Consider the following 14852-nt stretch of genomic DNA (forward strand, 5'->3'; position numbering starts at 1 on the left):
TCAATCATGATGGCTATGTTTGTTTAAAGTAAACAACACAGGCTCAATGGTCTAGTGGTATGATTCGCGCTTCGGGTTTTCTTTACAAATCCAGAACTTGGGAAACCAGTTCAAGCCTTGTGCGAGGTCTCGGGTTCGAATCCCGATTGAGCCCGTTCCTTTTGTTGTTTTTGGCTGTGGTGGTGCTGTTGGGTTGAGTAAGCACTTTCTTTTTGGCTGGGGTGGGACTTTGGGGAGTTGGCATGGCGTGAAGGAGGGAGAGGAAGCTGCGGTATGGATTGATGATTGGTAGGTGATTGTTGGACTACGGGGGTCTTGGTGAGCTTTGTGAGGCTGAGGAGCTGAGAATGGAGAACTCAAGACACGAGACTCGGGGACTTAGGAGGCTCAACCAGTGAATTATGACGCTGAGATCAGCAGGTCTAAAGACTGGGCAAAGCCTGTCACATTGGATATTCATTCACGATACGAAACTGAGTTGGCTGGTTGGAATAGTGATTGTAGCCTGCAAGTGTGTTTTCATTGCACAAGTGAACTGAATCTGGCGAGCAAAAAGCATCTAGTGACAGACCTGATGTTAGAATAGGAGACTGAAGTTGGGGTTAGGGTTGTGAACGAAATATCCTTTGCGAAGCCATGATTCTATTTCATATCAACTGACTGACGATAGTTCTCGGCGTCTGACTCACATGTGATGATGTTAGTAAGAAGGATGCAATTATGGTTTGCGCAGTCTTGGTCGTTGTCTTGGTGGGTGAGAGGTGTGTCACATCTTCCTCACAGTTGGCCACATTAGGTAACCAACTGGCTCTGTCATGAGGAGAAAGCTAGCCGGTCAACTAGGCGAGGCCCGTTTCAATCGAGTACTGAGCCAAAGGTCGAAACCACCTGTATGGGCTTCGTAAAAGACATCTTCATCTTGATTAAACCAGTGACTTGACCGGAGCAACTGGTGGTCACAGTTCACTTCTAGAAAACAAAGTGGGGCTCTTGGACCCAGGGCTTCCCGCATTGCCAAGAGTTGTGACGTCCACAGTTGCCCACACGACCACCCCCCACTATTGGGGACCGCCACCAGAAAATTGCGAGGAACTGTTCTGACGGGCCGCCTCTTTATTAATACCCCTTTTGCCTGTGGTTGTGTATTATTCATCACTCGACCCTCAAACATCCTGAGAGAATCTTTGCTTTCTCTCACGCAGCACCTACAAATCGAAGCGCCCATTGCTCTTTTTTTCCCCGGACAGTTTTGGCCGAAGAAAGGAGACATCAAAACTCTGACTCGACCAGAACCCCGCCATCCGTCGAGCACGACATCACCACCACCAACTTGCGATCACCTCCGATTCGAGAAACGAGATATATTTCAGCTATGGCGACCATTAGTGGTAGTCGTGCTGCTCCAGGCGCTGCTCCTGGCGCAGATATTGGGTCTTCGCATCCTTATACTTGCAATACCTGCCAGGTCGCCTTCCGCAATGGCGATTTGCAGAGGGGTCATATGCGCAGTGACTGGCAGTAAGTTATCTCCCTGTCATAATCATGTTGGAGCATAGAGTTCACAGGCTTACATTTACTTTCCACAGTCGCTACAACCTGAAGCGCCGTGTCGCCTCGCTGCCCCCCATCTCCTCGGAAATTTTCACCGAAAAGGTCCTCCAGGCCCGCGCTGCCACCACTGCGCAGGCGGACAAGGCCGGCTTCGAGAGAGCCTGCGAAGTTTGCCAGAAAAATTATTTCAGCGAGGGCGCATACAAGAACCATCTTACCAGCTCCAAGCACAAGGCCAAGGTCGCTGCTCTGGCGGCTCGCCCACAGGGCAAGATCCCTGACGATGCCAGCTCCATGACCTTCTCGCTTGGCGAGCCAGCCCCTACAGACTCTGTGGTTGATTCGGACGCGGAGGAGGAGTTTAACGAGGTGGTTGAGGGTATCAAGAACACCCAGCTGCAAGAGAACGAGAACGTCTCCCCACTTAGACGTCCCTCCAACCCTCACTTGTCAGCCGCTGCCCAGCACAAGACTGAGCACCCCGTGTCAGAGACACCCAGTGAAGAGGAGGAGGAATCCGCTACCCCTTCCTCTGCTACCCCAGTGGTTTCACAACAACAACAAGCTGGTCCTCCCCGGACAATCAATACTTGTATTTTCTGCAATCATGAGTCCGAGAATCCTCAGCTCAACGCCCAGCATATGGAAAAGACCCACGGCATGTTCATCCCGGAGAAGCAATACCTCGTTGATCTCGAAGGCTTGATAAACTACCTCCAAGAGCGCGTGTATGACCTCAACGAGTGCATCACCTGCTCCAAGATGAGAAACACCACCTACGCCGTCCAGACTCACATGCGCGACAAAGCCCACGTCCAAATTCCTTTCACAACCGAAGATGAACAGCTCGAAATTGGTGAATTCTACGACTTCCGCGCCACTTATTCTGATGACGAAGAGGGAGAGTGGGAGGATGAGGATGAGGAGATGGAGGATGCTGACACGAACGGTGGTGCCAAACTTGGTGGTCACCGCGCAACCACGACAGTTACAGTCGACGAGAATGGTGATGAGATCATGGAGGATGGGAATGGAGAAGGATGGGAGACGGATTCTGACGAGTCGTCTCTGAATTCTGATGATTTGCACGCCGTTCCCGCGGAGCTACATCTTCACCAGTATGAGAGGCTGTCAAAGAATCATCACCACTCGTCAAGCACACCAAGGACGCACCAGCAGGCAGATGGGTTCCATGCTCACAGCAAGAAGAGTCACGCGGTGTTCTATGATGATTATGAGTTACACCTCGGCAGTGGGAAGGCTGTTGGTCACAGATCGCTCAACAAGTACTACAGGCAAAATCTGTATAAATACCCCACGCCAGAGGAGAGGGCCGAGAGGTTGTTGCTCAAGGCCAACGAGCAAGGTCAGGGTGTCATGGACGTGGACGAGGATGGGAATGGGCAGACGGTTGTCCCGCTGCGGGATCCCAACCCCAAGGCCAGGGGGAGAGCGGTGGTGGGCAGAGACGTTGCCGGTCTGGGTGTCAGGTCTGCTGGCGAGCTGGAGAAGCACAGGGCTGTGGTGGTGAAGGGTAAGAAGCAAGAGTGGAAGGACCAGAAGGACAGAGGCATGCTTCAGGCGAGACTGGGCATCAAGGAGAAGGCGCCTCATCCGGCTACATACTTGCGTTAGAGCGCTTGATAGAGGGGGTGTGCCACTTTGTTTGTGCATTGGGGTTTTAGAACTGAGAAATGGTTACATGTTTGTTGCATGAGTTGGTCTTTTTGGTCTCCACATGATTGGGCATCTGTTGCCTATATCTTTGTTGTTTGTGTAAGAGCATGTCTTCAGCAAGGCTGTCGCTGACGCAGCGCAAGCATTTCGCAAATTTTACCACGGCACTTCGTCGCCTTCAGTTTTAAGAGTTCGGCACTTTTTTTAGCCACTGTGCCACAATCTATCTTTGGCAGAAGACTTGAATCTCCCTTCCACCTCTTCGAGACCCATCATCACAACTCGCCTACCGTCGCTACGGCCCGTCACACTGGTGCCGTTGTTTATCATGAATAGGTATCACGCTCTGCGCCGAGAGCTGTAACCACGTCTCATTCTTCCACTGGTTGACCTTTAGTTTGGCACCCTTGCCACGAAATAATCGAGACACAAAAGTAGGTTAACCCATACTATACTGGGAACTACCTTATACTTTAAAAGTTAATTAATAGGTCTTTAAACCATATTCTAAGGCCTGTTAACTATCCTTGAAGGTTTATCAGCTATCTTGAAGGGCTTATAAACTACCTATCTTTAAAGGCCTATGGACTATCCTTCAAGCATGTTAACCTACCTTTAGTGTCTCAATTATTTTGTGGCAAGGGTGTTTGGTTCGGTGTTGGGGGATAAGTAATGCAATAAGCAGCGCTATTGGCTTGGTCATTCATTCTGCTTCCAGTTAAGGGAAGCGATTCTCAGCCAGAGCCTGTACACGCGAGTTTTCAGCTTGGACGCCCACCAGTCTGGAAGTTAAAGTGTGGGGAGTCCTCAGTTTTCTGCTTCTTTGAAATTCCGTTGGCTCTAACATCACGAGAAGCCGAGGGGTTCATCAGTTCCAGTTTCGTTATCAAATGTCAACATGTCGCGCCAACAAACTCAGCCTGTCCCCCAGAGGATCACGCCCCGTCAAAAATATTGAGGGGGAATTCCCCATGGCATGATACCTTCCTTAGACGATGGAACATGCCCGGACCACGCTCCGGTGGCGTGCAGGAAGAATTGGTCCCGAAGCGTCACTCAATGCTGTCCCTCGGGCGATACCTGCTACAGCACAACTAGCCTCAGCGTCAGATTCAACTGCTGGAGGGGGAACTGCGGGAGCTGACACCACTCCAGACAGCACTCCAGGCATCTCGCGCAGTGGCAGCGACGGCGGCGGTGGCAGCAACGAAATGGGATCATCGATATCCCCTGCCGCCATCGCCGGCACCGTCATCGGCGGGATAGCTGCTCTCGTCCTCGGCCTCGCTCTGGTACTGTGGCTTCACCGCAAGAGCCAGCGCGATAGAAAGGCAGCGGTTTCGCCGGAGCCAAGGCCACAGGAACCTCATGCGTCTGTTTTAAATCATACATCAACCGCCTTGTCTCCCGCGCAGGCTATGACACCCAAGGAAACCGTGCCGCCTGCTACCTCTTCCGGCAATACACCAAACATCACCCCTCCTCCTCCTGCCGCGCAGATCACACAGCCCTAGCATGAGCTGATCAACATATGAAGGAGGTTTGTTTGGTTTTACTGATCAAGTGGGAGTGTCAATGCCGGCTTCTCAGGGCTAGGTTCAAGGTTGCTGATGAGATGTCGGCTACGAACTGCGATACCCAAATGATCACACGTACTTAGACGGAGGCTAAGAGAGCCTTGGATACATTTTGCAGCAAGTTCAAATCACCCCACCATCACCACGTGGCTTTTCCTTACTGCAGTTTCAACCCGGAGCTGTATGTATAGCTATTCTTTTGTGCATAACTTCAGAGATATCCCGCCATCAATTAACTCAACAAACACCGCGATAACGCCCTCACGCTGTTTCTGCAACTATACCAAACGATTCACCAGCAAGAACGCTTCCATGTCCGTACAAATAGCCAACCCTCCATGTTACTCCCCAGGTGCGATTGATCCAGAAGTCCCGGGCCTACTACTACCCAGCCTCTTCGACAACTTCCCTCCCTTGGTATTAAACAAGCTTTTCACCCGCCTCAACCGGCTCATGACATCCTGGTCTTTCTTCTTTCTCGCCTCCTCATCCTCTTCCTGCACATCCCGGTTATCCTCCCCATCTGCCATTGGTGTGCCACCCGCAGTCGTCGGCCGTGGTCTCTCGGGTGTTTTTGACGTCCCAACAGCAGCAGCACTGCTCTTACTCCTCCCATGATGCCCTCCAGCCGTTCCCTCCACCCTTTCTCGGATAAAACTCTCATTCTTCAGGACCTCCAAAAGCACTTCCCAAGCTGGCTTCTCCTTGCTTCCTTTTGGTAGTAACTTGGCCCCTGGATTCCGTTGCACCTCCCCGTTCTTCCAAGGGCAAAAGAACCTGTGCTCTCTTACCGGATCCAAATGATCCATTGGTGCCGGCTCCAATATCTCGTTCGTTTCAGGGTTGATCTGCCGCGACTTGAACATCCACAGCCCCAACCTCCGCAAACAAGTATGGCAACTCGCACTGTTAGGAATCGGCGCGTTACCCAACCGTGGGTTCGTCAACCCCTGCCAGCCCATCAGCGCCAGCGCCAACGCCGGCCTATTCACCTCCCCCTCTTTCCGCTGTTCCCCTTCTGCCGCTGGTGCCGGTTCCGTAAAAAACGTCCTTGGTAAATATCCAATCACCACCTCCAAATCCAACCCCTCCGGCAGTCTCAAGTTGAACTCGTACGGCAAAAAGTCCTTTCTCTGACACAACTCATCATACCTCTCCCGCAAAGCCGTCAACGCCCACTTCGAGTTCGGCAACGGCAGCCTCAGCAGCGAATCGTCACACCCCGTTCCCCTCCACAAACACCCCTCCCCGTGCCCATCCCCCTGCATCAAGCTCTCATACCTCTTCACAACCTCCGCCTCCATCTCCCTCCCCACCTCCCCTTCGACGTCCCTCCCCCTCCCAATCTTGACCGTCACCTCCCTCTCACAGAGCGTACACTTCACCCTCTCCTTGCCGAGACAAACCCACCCCCTCTTCGCCCACTCAATCTCTGATATCCGCTCCGGTTTTGGGGTCCAATCCGTCAGCTCCTGAAACGTGGCCAGTCTCCTGAGTAACTCCCCTCTGTCGGCGGGGCAGTATTTAGGCGGTTGTTTCTTTTCTCTTGTTGTGTCCCCTTTTGCTGAGGCCCCTCCTCGTGGAGCTGGGCTGAATTTCCTGAGCATGACGTTTGATATCGTTGTTGGCCCTCCATTATTACTACTGCTCAAACGAATCGAACTTCCCGGGCTGGAATTCAGGATTGTCGAGCGCTGGGGTTGCGGTGTCGCGAATCGGGATGGGGGTGTGGGAGTTGACCCGCCGTTGACGCGTCGCTTTTTGGAGAGGATGTCTTCTGCTGTCATTGTTCGGGATAGTGACAGGCCAGGTGTTGAAAGAGGGGAATCAGGGTTGTTGTGATTGTTGTTGGTGTTGTCGGTGGGAGTGGAGGAAGGGGAGGAGGTGTTTCCTATGCCTTGGACTAGGGCGTTGAACTTGCGTTTGACTGTTGCGTTCATGTTGAATGGAGGGGAATGGCTGGGCGCGTAGATTTTCCGGGAGTGGTGGGCAAAAAGTTGGTGTGGTAACCTGCAAAGTCGCGCGCGCCGCGGTGCTTCCCCACGCTTCGATTTGGTAGGTCCGGTGGGCTTCTGTCGCGGGCTGAAAAGTGATGAGCGCTGAGCTTCGGCAGTGTGAAATTGATAGCGGCGCAGGGTAACCTTGTTTCTAGGGCGACTGTTCAACCCCCACCACAGGCGTTAGGAAGATAAGATGGTGATGGTGGTGGGATGGGAAAGACGGATGCAACGAGAAGAATCAAAAGTTGTCGAGCTCTGGGAAGAATCGAAATCAGATGGCCAGGGTCTCGTGTTTAGTTGCTGTTTGCAGTGTCAAAATAGCGGTTGAAGTCTGCAAGCACTTCCAGCAAACCTTGAACCCATGGATTTGGAACTCTAGCAGATTGAGCTAACCCCACCCGACCTAATCTTTGCAGCTTTCAACCTTGCAGCGACAACGCTCCAAACGTTCAAATGAGTCCCAGATTGGAACTCTCTCGAAGCTCTCTGATGGCGGCAAGCAAGTCTGGCGTTTGCCGAGTCAGGCGTGCTCTCACAGTGCTGTTACTCAAACCGCGCGATTGTTGCCAAGGCGCCAGGCTTGGCTTAGAGGTGGGACCGCTGCACGGGTTCCAGATTGCCAAGGCCGCATAGCGTAACGCTGCGAGCGAGCTGAGTGAGGGTCCAGTGCGAATGCCGCACCGCAGTCGCTGACCGAGAGCCATTCACCATCCTCAACCCGCTCCAACTTGAAATCACCCATCGAAGAGACCCTCTAACGTCTTCTGTTTCCAGCATTCAAACTAGCTACCTGTTCACGTTGCTCAGAGAACATCCGCTGCCAAACTGATCGCTCAGGACTTGAGCCAACCCTTGCACCTCCTGCTGTGTCCCATCATCGCCTGTGTCTCGCCCTCCCCGCTGTCGCTTCACGCACCGCACCACAAGCAGCCAGCCCTCTGCATCCTCCATCCCGATATCAACCCGACGTCCACTTCCTACCACCCAACTCTACAACCATCGATTTCCATGTCATGACTCGAGATACCATGCGGCCAGCGGCCGGAAGCAGCCACAGCTACAGCAGCACCGATGACCTCGACGTCTTGGCAGGGCTCTGGGAGGAGGCCCCCTTCGCGAGACTACCATGCGATGCGCCCAGCGAGCTGAAGGACCTGGTGGAGGACATCGACAACCCGAAGCGTGTCTATGCCGTCCACAAAGCGAGTCGAAGACACAACTTTCAGCAAATAGTTCAGAGGTATGTCATGATAGGGTAATGGACCTAGATGTCTTGGCTGACGATTGTTGCTGCCCAGGTATATCGTCCAGCTCCGCGAAGGTTGCGGCGCCGAACATTGCGTAACGCCGACTTGCTTCAGCTGCCGGAAGAGAGCCGCTGGCCAGGCCCCGATCAAACGATACAACACAACGAGCGCGAGAACGCTGGCTACTTACCTCGCTAGCCAAGATAACCCTGAGAATGGCCTGTGTCCCAACCTGCGAACCCCAAAGGCCCCGCCGGCTGCGCTCAACTCGCTCCTGTTTGTGCCCAAGCAGCGGTTGCACACCGATCGTGTTACGGGAACGTCTCCGAAACCACAGCTCAACAATTCTCGCCCGGTGTCATCACGGACGAATGGATATAACGGCAGGCCATCAACGGGAGATGCGAGGGAAAAAGGCAGGTCAATGAATATTGCGAAAGATGTGGAAAGCCCGAAACAAAAATGGCAACCTGGGTTTGAGGTGGTGGAGGAGCCAGTGAGCAAAGACCACCGATCATTTGCGGCCAACGTCTTTGGTACTGTGGCTTTCAAGATGTTGGAGTGGCTCACGCCGGCTGCGCTAGAGGACATGACGCAAAGGACAAAAGCTTTCCAGGAGGAGTCGGCTCCGGACCGGCGTGATGCTGAAGCAGTAAAGGCAGAGGCTAGCCGGGATAACGGGGGGAAGCCACGGACCAGGGCGTCGTCGGTCCAGCCCAACGGTGCGTCGGCTAACAGTCGACCGCTACCAAAGGGCAGACAACTTGGGAAAGACTCAGATTCAAAAGATGATCGCCACTCTCGCGACCCGCCGGCCGTTTCTCGCTCTACACACCCCCGCCGTAACTCCAACGCCAAGTTGAGGACATCAAATCCTCCTGTGCCTAAGCGGCAGCTTTCCATTGACCCTTACACACAAGACTCTTTGGTCGATGACCCCTACCCTGGGCTACTCAGATCGCCACGCGGAAACTCTGGTAGCGCAGATAGGGGGCCAAGGGGCCCGAAGCCAACAGGGTCAGCACTCTCCAGACCAATATCGCAGCTCTCATCGGCTGGCTACTTTGACCATGTTGCTTTGGAGAAGATGCCGCCGCCGAAAACCCTTGATTTGAAGAACTATCTTGGGCGAAGTCAGCTAGACGGGACGAGGACTTCTGATTCAAGTGGCCCAAAGCAGCTAGGCGTTCCCTCAGGGGGGTCCTCTGACAGATCGTGCAGCAGCGGATCCGGAGAGATGGTTCACCCAGAGCCAGAGTCTGACGACGAAAGCGTTCTTCCGCAGGCACTATCGACGCTACATGCCGACGTTGTCGACTTCATCTGCGATGTCCTGCAAGACGATGGAACAGCAGAGAAACACATGCTTGAGCCGCCATCAGTCACCAAGTTTCACAACGGACACCCCGGCCGGGGCAAGATGCTCAAGCGCAAGAAGCTTGCCTCTGGGTGCCCAAACTTCAAACTAGAGTGGAAGTTGTTCATTGAACAGACTCTCTTCAACGTCCTCAGCGATCCACAACTCGCTGTTCAATCGTTCTCGAAACAAGGACAACTCTATGATTCTCACACACTATGGTACTGCATGCTCAGGATGACCCGGGTTGCCCCAAGCCTGGTTTTCCACAGTCTCTGGATGGCGGCGGGAAGCCTATTTGCGCCTCCAGAGTCGCTATTGGCGCCCCGATCCCCCACGGCGAAGCTATTCAGGGACAAGGAATCTCTTTCAAACACAGAGGCGGGTCGTCTCATGTCGATATGCCTCCACGCTTTGATTGCCGCTGCGCCACTCATAACTCCGGATCCATCTGACCCAGAAAAGGCTACCCAACGGCTGTATGATATGTCGAGAATCCGGTCACACGGTCTGAGCCTCACTCGTAGCGGCGCCATTGCCGACCAGCCCACGGAGCTGTGTCTTCAGTACGAAGACGCCTTCACGGACGACTTGGCCCTGAGGCTGGCTCGACGGCTGTTTACCGCCATCAACACCAGGAGATATTTTGATGCCCTGTGCGAATCCAATGGAGACCTAGACGGTGATGACTCGCAGCCAGAGCCAGATGTGCTGGCGCCTCTCTTCTCTCAACTAAACTTTCTTCATGCCGGTGCGGTGTATTACGTCTTGGATTTTTCTTTCAATGAGCGGGCTCTGCATGAGACCCGTGTTCCGATCCTTTTGCTGGACTGGGCGAGGGCTGTCATGCTTAGCGACTGGAGTGGCTCCCCTGTGATCAAGGGGGATGGACCTTTTGGTGGCGCGCTGGCATTGATGCAGGCTATATGTGAGCACCTCTATTGTGAAGATTGACCTGGTCAAATGCTGACAGACCTGTAGACAACAAACGTCATGAGCTCTTGCTGGGCGTTGCTCAGTTCCGCTCCGAGTACTTTGCCGAGAGGCTCGACACAGTCCAGATGCCCATCGCGTGGTTATCACACGTGTCAACAAGACAAAAGATCCACCTTCTCGACTATCCGTTTCTGTTCAACCCTTCTACTCTGGTTACCTATTTCCGGTCCATCAACTTTTCGCGCATGAGCAGGTCGTACGAGGAGTCGACATCGTTACAGGACAGGATTGACGTGATTGCTTCACGCTCCAGCTTGACGCGGCATCACAAGGAGGTGCTGACGGAGCGGTTGCGTGCGGCGGCTACAAAGTACTTGGTTCTCGATATCCGTAGGGAAGCTGTTATCGAGGACGCGTTTAACCAGCTGTGGAGGAGGGAGGAGAGGGAGTTGTTGAGGCCGCTCAAGGTCCGTCTTGGGGAGTCTACGGGAGAGGAAGGGTTTGATTTGGGTGGTGTTCAGCAGGAGTTTTTCCGCTTGGCGCTGGCTGAGGCGCTGAACCCGGATTATGGTGCGTTTACGGTCGATGAGAGAAGTCGGATGGCGTGGTTTGTGCCCGGGTCGCTGGAGGACGAGTGGAGGTTTGAGCTGATTGGGCTGCTTGTTTCTCTTGCGGTCTACAACGGGTTGACGTTGCCGGTGACGTTTCCAAAGGCTCTCTACCGCAAGCTACTTGGCAAGCCGGTAGACAAGCTCCGCCATATCGCCGACGGCTGGCCAGATATTGCAAGCTCGCTTACGGAAATTGAGCAGTGGGATGACAATGGCTCGAAAGGAAAGCTCGAAGACCTTTGCATCACGTACGACTTTTCCACGTCGGCCTTTGGCCACCACGTCATCAGGGAGATGCGGCCGTCTGCTTCGGGGGGTGACGAAGAAGGCGGTGATTGGGACACCCACACCCCCTCGGAGGAGGAGTGGCCTCAGTTTTCCAAAACTGCCTCCCACGCCTCGTGGAATCCGGCTCCCCATGAGTACAACCCGGAAGAAGAGTCCAAGCCAGTCACTGTCCACAACAGGGACGAGTACATTGCTGATTACATTCGCTACCTGACTACGGTCTCTGTCCGCCCTCAGTTCGAAGCTTTCGCCCGTGGGTTCCACACTTGTCTCCAGCCTAAATCCTTATCCCTCCTCACGCCCTCGCTCCTTCAGTCACTCGTCGAAGGTGTGCAGGAAATTGACATCTCTGAACTAAAACGCTACGCGAAATACACTGGTTATGATGAACACCACCGGACAATCAAAGATTTTTGGTCGATTGTGAAGAGTTATGACGAGGACATGAAGAGGAAGTTGCTCGAATTTGTGACGGCGAGCGATCGGGTTCCTGTCGGGGGGATGAAGTATGTGGTGTTTAATATTCAGAAGAACGGGGTGGAGAATGATGAGCTGGGACCGGGGGGGACGGGGAACAGGGGGAGGTTGCCGACGAGCTATACTTGTTATAGCACGTTGCTGTTGCCCGAGTATAAGGATAAGGAGACGTTGAGGGAGAGGTTGGGGATGGCGTTGGAGAATGCGAGGGGGTTTGGGTTTGCGTAGGGTCATGATTAGCGCGGGGGAAGGAGATGTTAAACGTGGTGGTATTTTTAGTCAATTCTTGGATGGTTGTTTATTCAATGATGTTTGTGTGACTGCCAGATGCTGTTACCATCACCGGTGTCGAAAAGCCTATTTCGAATGTTGCGGGAGCCTGAGGAGGAAGGAGAAAAACTAGCTGAACAGGGTGCTCTCAGGAGGTGAGTCCAAGGGCCACCGTTGAGAAACACCTTGGGGTTCCTGGCCTTCTTTCCTGCGCTGGTGTAATGGGGTGATGTTGGGGTTAGTGTTTATTTTCTGATTGACGTGAAAGGCGTGAAGTCAAATGGGATACGAGGCAGCGACGGAGAGACAGAGATTGTGATAACGTAGGTTTCAATCGATTAGACTTTTAGGCACCGCCTATCACGTTATTAGCGGTTGCCACACAGAGAGCATCACGCGGGCCCTTAAAGCTCGCTCCATCCCAAACTTTCCGCTGTTATATATCCTCCTGCGTGGCTGCGAACTCGGCTGCGAACTCGGCTGCGATTTTCAACTTTTCACTCTCCCACATCTCATCTCAAACAGCAAGCTCGACGGTTCAACATGGGGAGCGCTACGTTTGATGGGCTTCCCGTGGAGCTCAAGACTCTCATTTGTGAACACCTCCGAACTGATGACGACTTGGAGAGCCTTCGGAACTTGGCCCAGACCAGCAGAAGTTCCCATGCAGGCGCGAAGGACAGTCTATTTCACACCATCATAATTTACGTCTCAACTCCATCTCGACTCGCTCGACAAGTATCAGAATGCGAAGCCCTTCTCCTCCGTCATGAGGCTTGGGGTAAGGTTCGCAACATCTCCCTGATTCAAAATTCAAAGCGTCGTTACAGTCTTGTGCCGCTTGTTCAAACACCCCATGATTTTCCAACAGACCAAGCCCTGCCTAAGATCTGGAGTCTCTTCGAAAGGCAACTTCCTGCCAAGTTGAGAGACGACACCGAATGGGAGCTCGAGCAGAGCAAGATTATGGGTGCCGATTTCGAATTCGGACACGACGTTCGCGACATCCCGAGCACAAGTTCTCTGGACTACATGTACCAAACAGATCACGTTTGGACACCGGTCGTCGAGCTGGTTCGACGGCTCTCGGGTCTAGCGGATCTCGTGTTTCAGTGTCTTAGCCAGTTCCCACCCACCCTTTTGCTGGTAGTGCACGAGAAGCGAATTGCACGCCTCCATTTGCGAACCTGGCATCTGCGAAGTCTCGACAATTGGACGGTGAAAGACCCCCACGAGCTCGCGCTCATCGGGTCATCAAGTCTTTACAGCATCTGGTTGTCTCCCGCTGAGTGCCTGGAACCATACGCACGGCCAGTTGAACGATGCCCCCAGGTGGAGGCAATTTATCAGATGTTAACGACGAAAGGGTTGGCGCCCAACCTGCGCGACCTTCGCAAATGTCACTATCCCGAACCAGTCCCACGAGACCATCCCTTCATTTTCAGGGCAGAACAAAGTTGTGAGAATGGGCTTGGGAAAGAAACTCGGCTTCTTCCCCTTCGAAACCTTCAACTTTCGCGGCCCTGCAGTTCGAGAAGTGACATGAATAGAGGTGAACCTTTTGAAAAGAGACATGTTGCCGAATGGCGAGCTCGCATCGATATGTCTGCGCTTGAAAGCCTGACGTTGTTGGCGCCTCTTCGCCAAGACGCAATCGAGAGCCTCTCGGCACTGAGCTTCCCTTTGCTGACGTCGCTATCCCTCCATCTCAGAGCACTAAGGGAGGAAGACTTGGAGGCAGTCGACTATTACAAAGCGGCCAGACATTTTCTAAGCACCCTGGCGCAGCTGAAAAGGTTGCATCTGCTTGGATGGAACCACGGGGTCGTCTCACTAGCCGGGCATGACGACAACATCTCGGGGCTTCCGAATCACAGACTCAAAAGGTTGTGGCTTGCACCTGTATCGCACGAATATGCCGCGGATGGACATAACTTGGGCCCGCCCCCAACAAAGCAACAGATCATCGAGCTGGGCAACCGCTACCCTGCTGTTGAGGACCTGTCAATTTCGGTGAAGCGGTCGATAGGTGATAGGGATGAGGTTGATCGATATAGAGCTATCGGTGGTAGCTTCAAGATGCTAAAGAGGCTGTCGTTGGAGTTGGATGCCTCGCCCTCGAAATCCGTGATTCGCAATAGACCACCATCGGGCCCTGCGTTTGCCACGTCCCATTTTCAGAACAGTTTCGGCCGAAAGGTTGCGCCTGGTAAGTTGGGGCGCTACTACACCAATGGCCACATTATGGAAGCTATGGTGAATGCTGCCGTGGATTCTGATTTGGCCAAAGCCATCTTTCACACCATCATCCAAGCCAGCTGCGCCAGCGGTAGCACCTGCCAACTGAAAACAATGCTACTGAGAGCCCGGGGCTTTGAATTGTTCTGGATACCCCATCTCCTGTGGGATGGGTCATTCTGGCTAGCTGGTTCTCGAAGCAATCTCGAGCTCGATCGATGGGGGCGTGGACTTCAGAGGACGTATTTCCTTGACAACAGGGGGCTGGCAGGCACGACCATCCGGGAGTTGGACATTGCTTTCAATCGGGACCGGTTGGGGGGGATCGAATCTGACAACTTGTTTTGGAAGATTTTTGCAAAGTTGTGGCCGCAGGCCGTGACGGTTGGGAGTGACGGGTGGGCTACGAAGTGGAAGAGCTGGCCGCTGAAGACTGAGTAGAAGGAGAGTGTGTTTGGTCCATTTTGGAGCGGTTGATGGGAAGGGATTCTTGACTAGAGACGCGGTAGATGGGGGTTACATAGTGTGATATATATATGACGTGGAAAATACTGTCGGATGGAGAATGTCAAGAAGAGATGCAGTAGTCAGTATCAAACCGGCGACTCTGCGATGTTGTTTCA

General features: G+C 53.4%; 5 protein-coding genes and 1 non-coding gene across 6 annotated transcripts; 5 read left to right on the top strand and 1 right to left on the bottom strand.

Annotated features, from left to right (window-relative positions):
• Nucleotides 1-40: 40 nt before the first annotated feature.
• On the top strand, nt 41-154 carry QC762_0070410. Its single transcript has one exon. It is a non-coding gene; the product is annotated as a tRNA-Pro (tRNA).
• Nucleotides 155-899: 745 nt separating this feature from the next.
• REI1 (pre-60S factor rei1) lies at nt 900-3241 on the top strand. Its single transcript, XM_062890093.1, has 2 exons — nt 900-1518; nt 1587-3241. The coding sequence occupies exons 1-2, from the start codon at nt 1373-1375 to the stop codon at nt 3184-3186; spliced, it is 1746 nt and encodes a 581-aa protein (XP_062743880.1). The 5' UTR covers nt 900-1372; the 3' UTR covers nt 3187-3241.
• Nucleotides 3242-4439: 1198 nt separating this feature from the next.
• On the top strand, nt 4440-4742 carry QC762_406405 (uncharacterized protein; the record flags this gene model as incomplete). Its single annotated transcript, XM_062890092.1, has 1 exon — nt 4440-4742. One exon carries the CDS (start codon nt 4440-4442, stop codon nt 4740-4742), a length of 303 nt encoding a protein of 100 aa, XP_062743881.1.
• A 404-nt stretch (nt 4743-5146) lies between these two features.
• On the bottom strand, nt 5147-6745 carry QC762_406400 (uncharacterized protein; the record flags this gene model as incomplete). Its single annotated transcript, XM_062890091.1, has 1 exon — nt 5147-6745. One exon carries the CDS (start codon nt 6743-6745, stop codon nt 5147-5149), a length of 1599 nt encoding a protein of 532 aa, XP_062743882.1.
• A 509-nt stretch (nt 6746-7254) lies between these two features.
• On the top strand, nt 7255-11949 carry QC762_406390 (uncharacterized protein; the record flags this gene model as incomplete). The annotated part of the gene is given in 5 exon segments (XM_062890090.1): nt 7255-7342; nt 7580-7717; nt 7730-8045; nt 8104-10337; nt 10391-11949. 3 exon segments carry the CDS (start codon nt 7819-7821, stop codon nt 11947-11949), a joined length of 4020 nt encoding a protein of 1339 aa, XP_062743883.1. The 5' UTR covers nt 7255-7342; nt 7580-7717; nt 7730-7818.
• Nucleotides 11950-12957: 1008 nt separating this feature from the next.
• QC762_406380 (uncharacterized protein) lies at nt 12958-14670 on the top strand (the record flags this gene model as incomplete). The annotated part of the gene is made up of 1 exon (XM_062890089.1): nt 12958-14670. One exon carries the CDS (start codon nt 12958-12960, stop codon nt 14668-14670), a length of 1713 nt encoding a protein of 570 aa, XP_062743884.1.
• Between the last annotated feature and the right edge of the window lie 182 nt (nt 14671-14852).

This window comes from Podospora pseudocomata, chromosome 4 (assembly GCF_035222375.1).
Source record: "Podospora pseudocomata strain CBS 415.72m chromosome 4, whole genome shotgun sequence".
Lineage (NCBI taxonomy): Eukaryota > Fungi > Ascomycota > Sordariomycetes > Sordariales > Podosporaceae > Podospora > Podospora pseudocomata.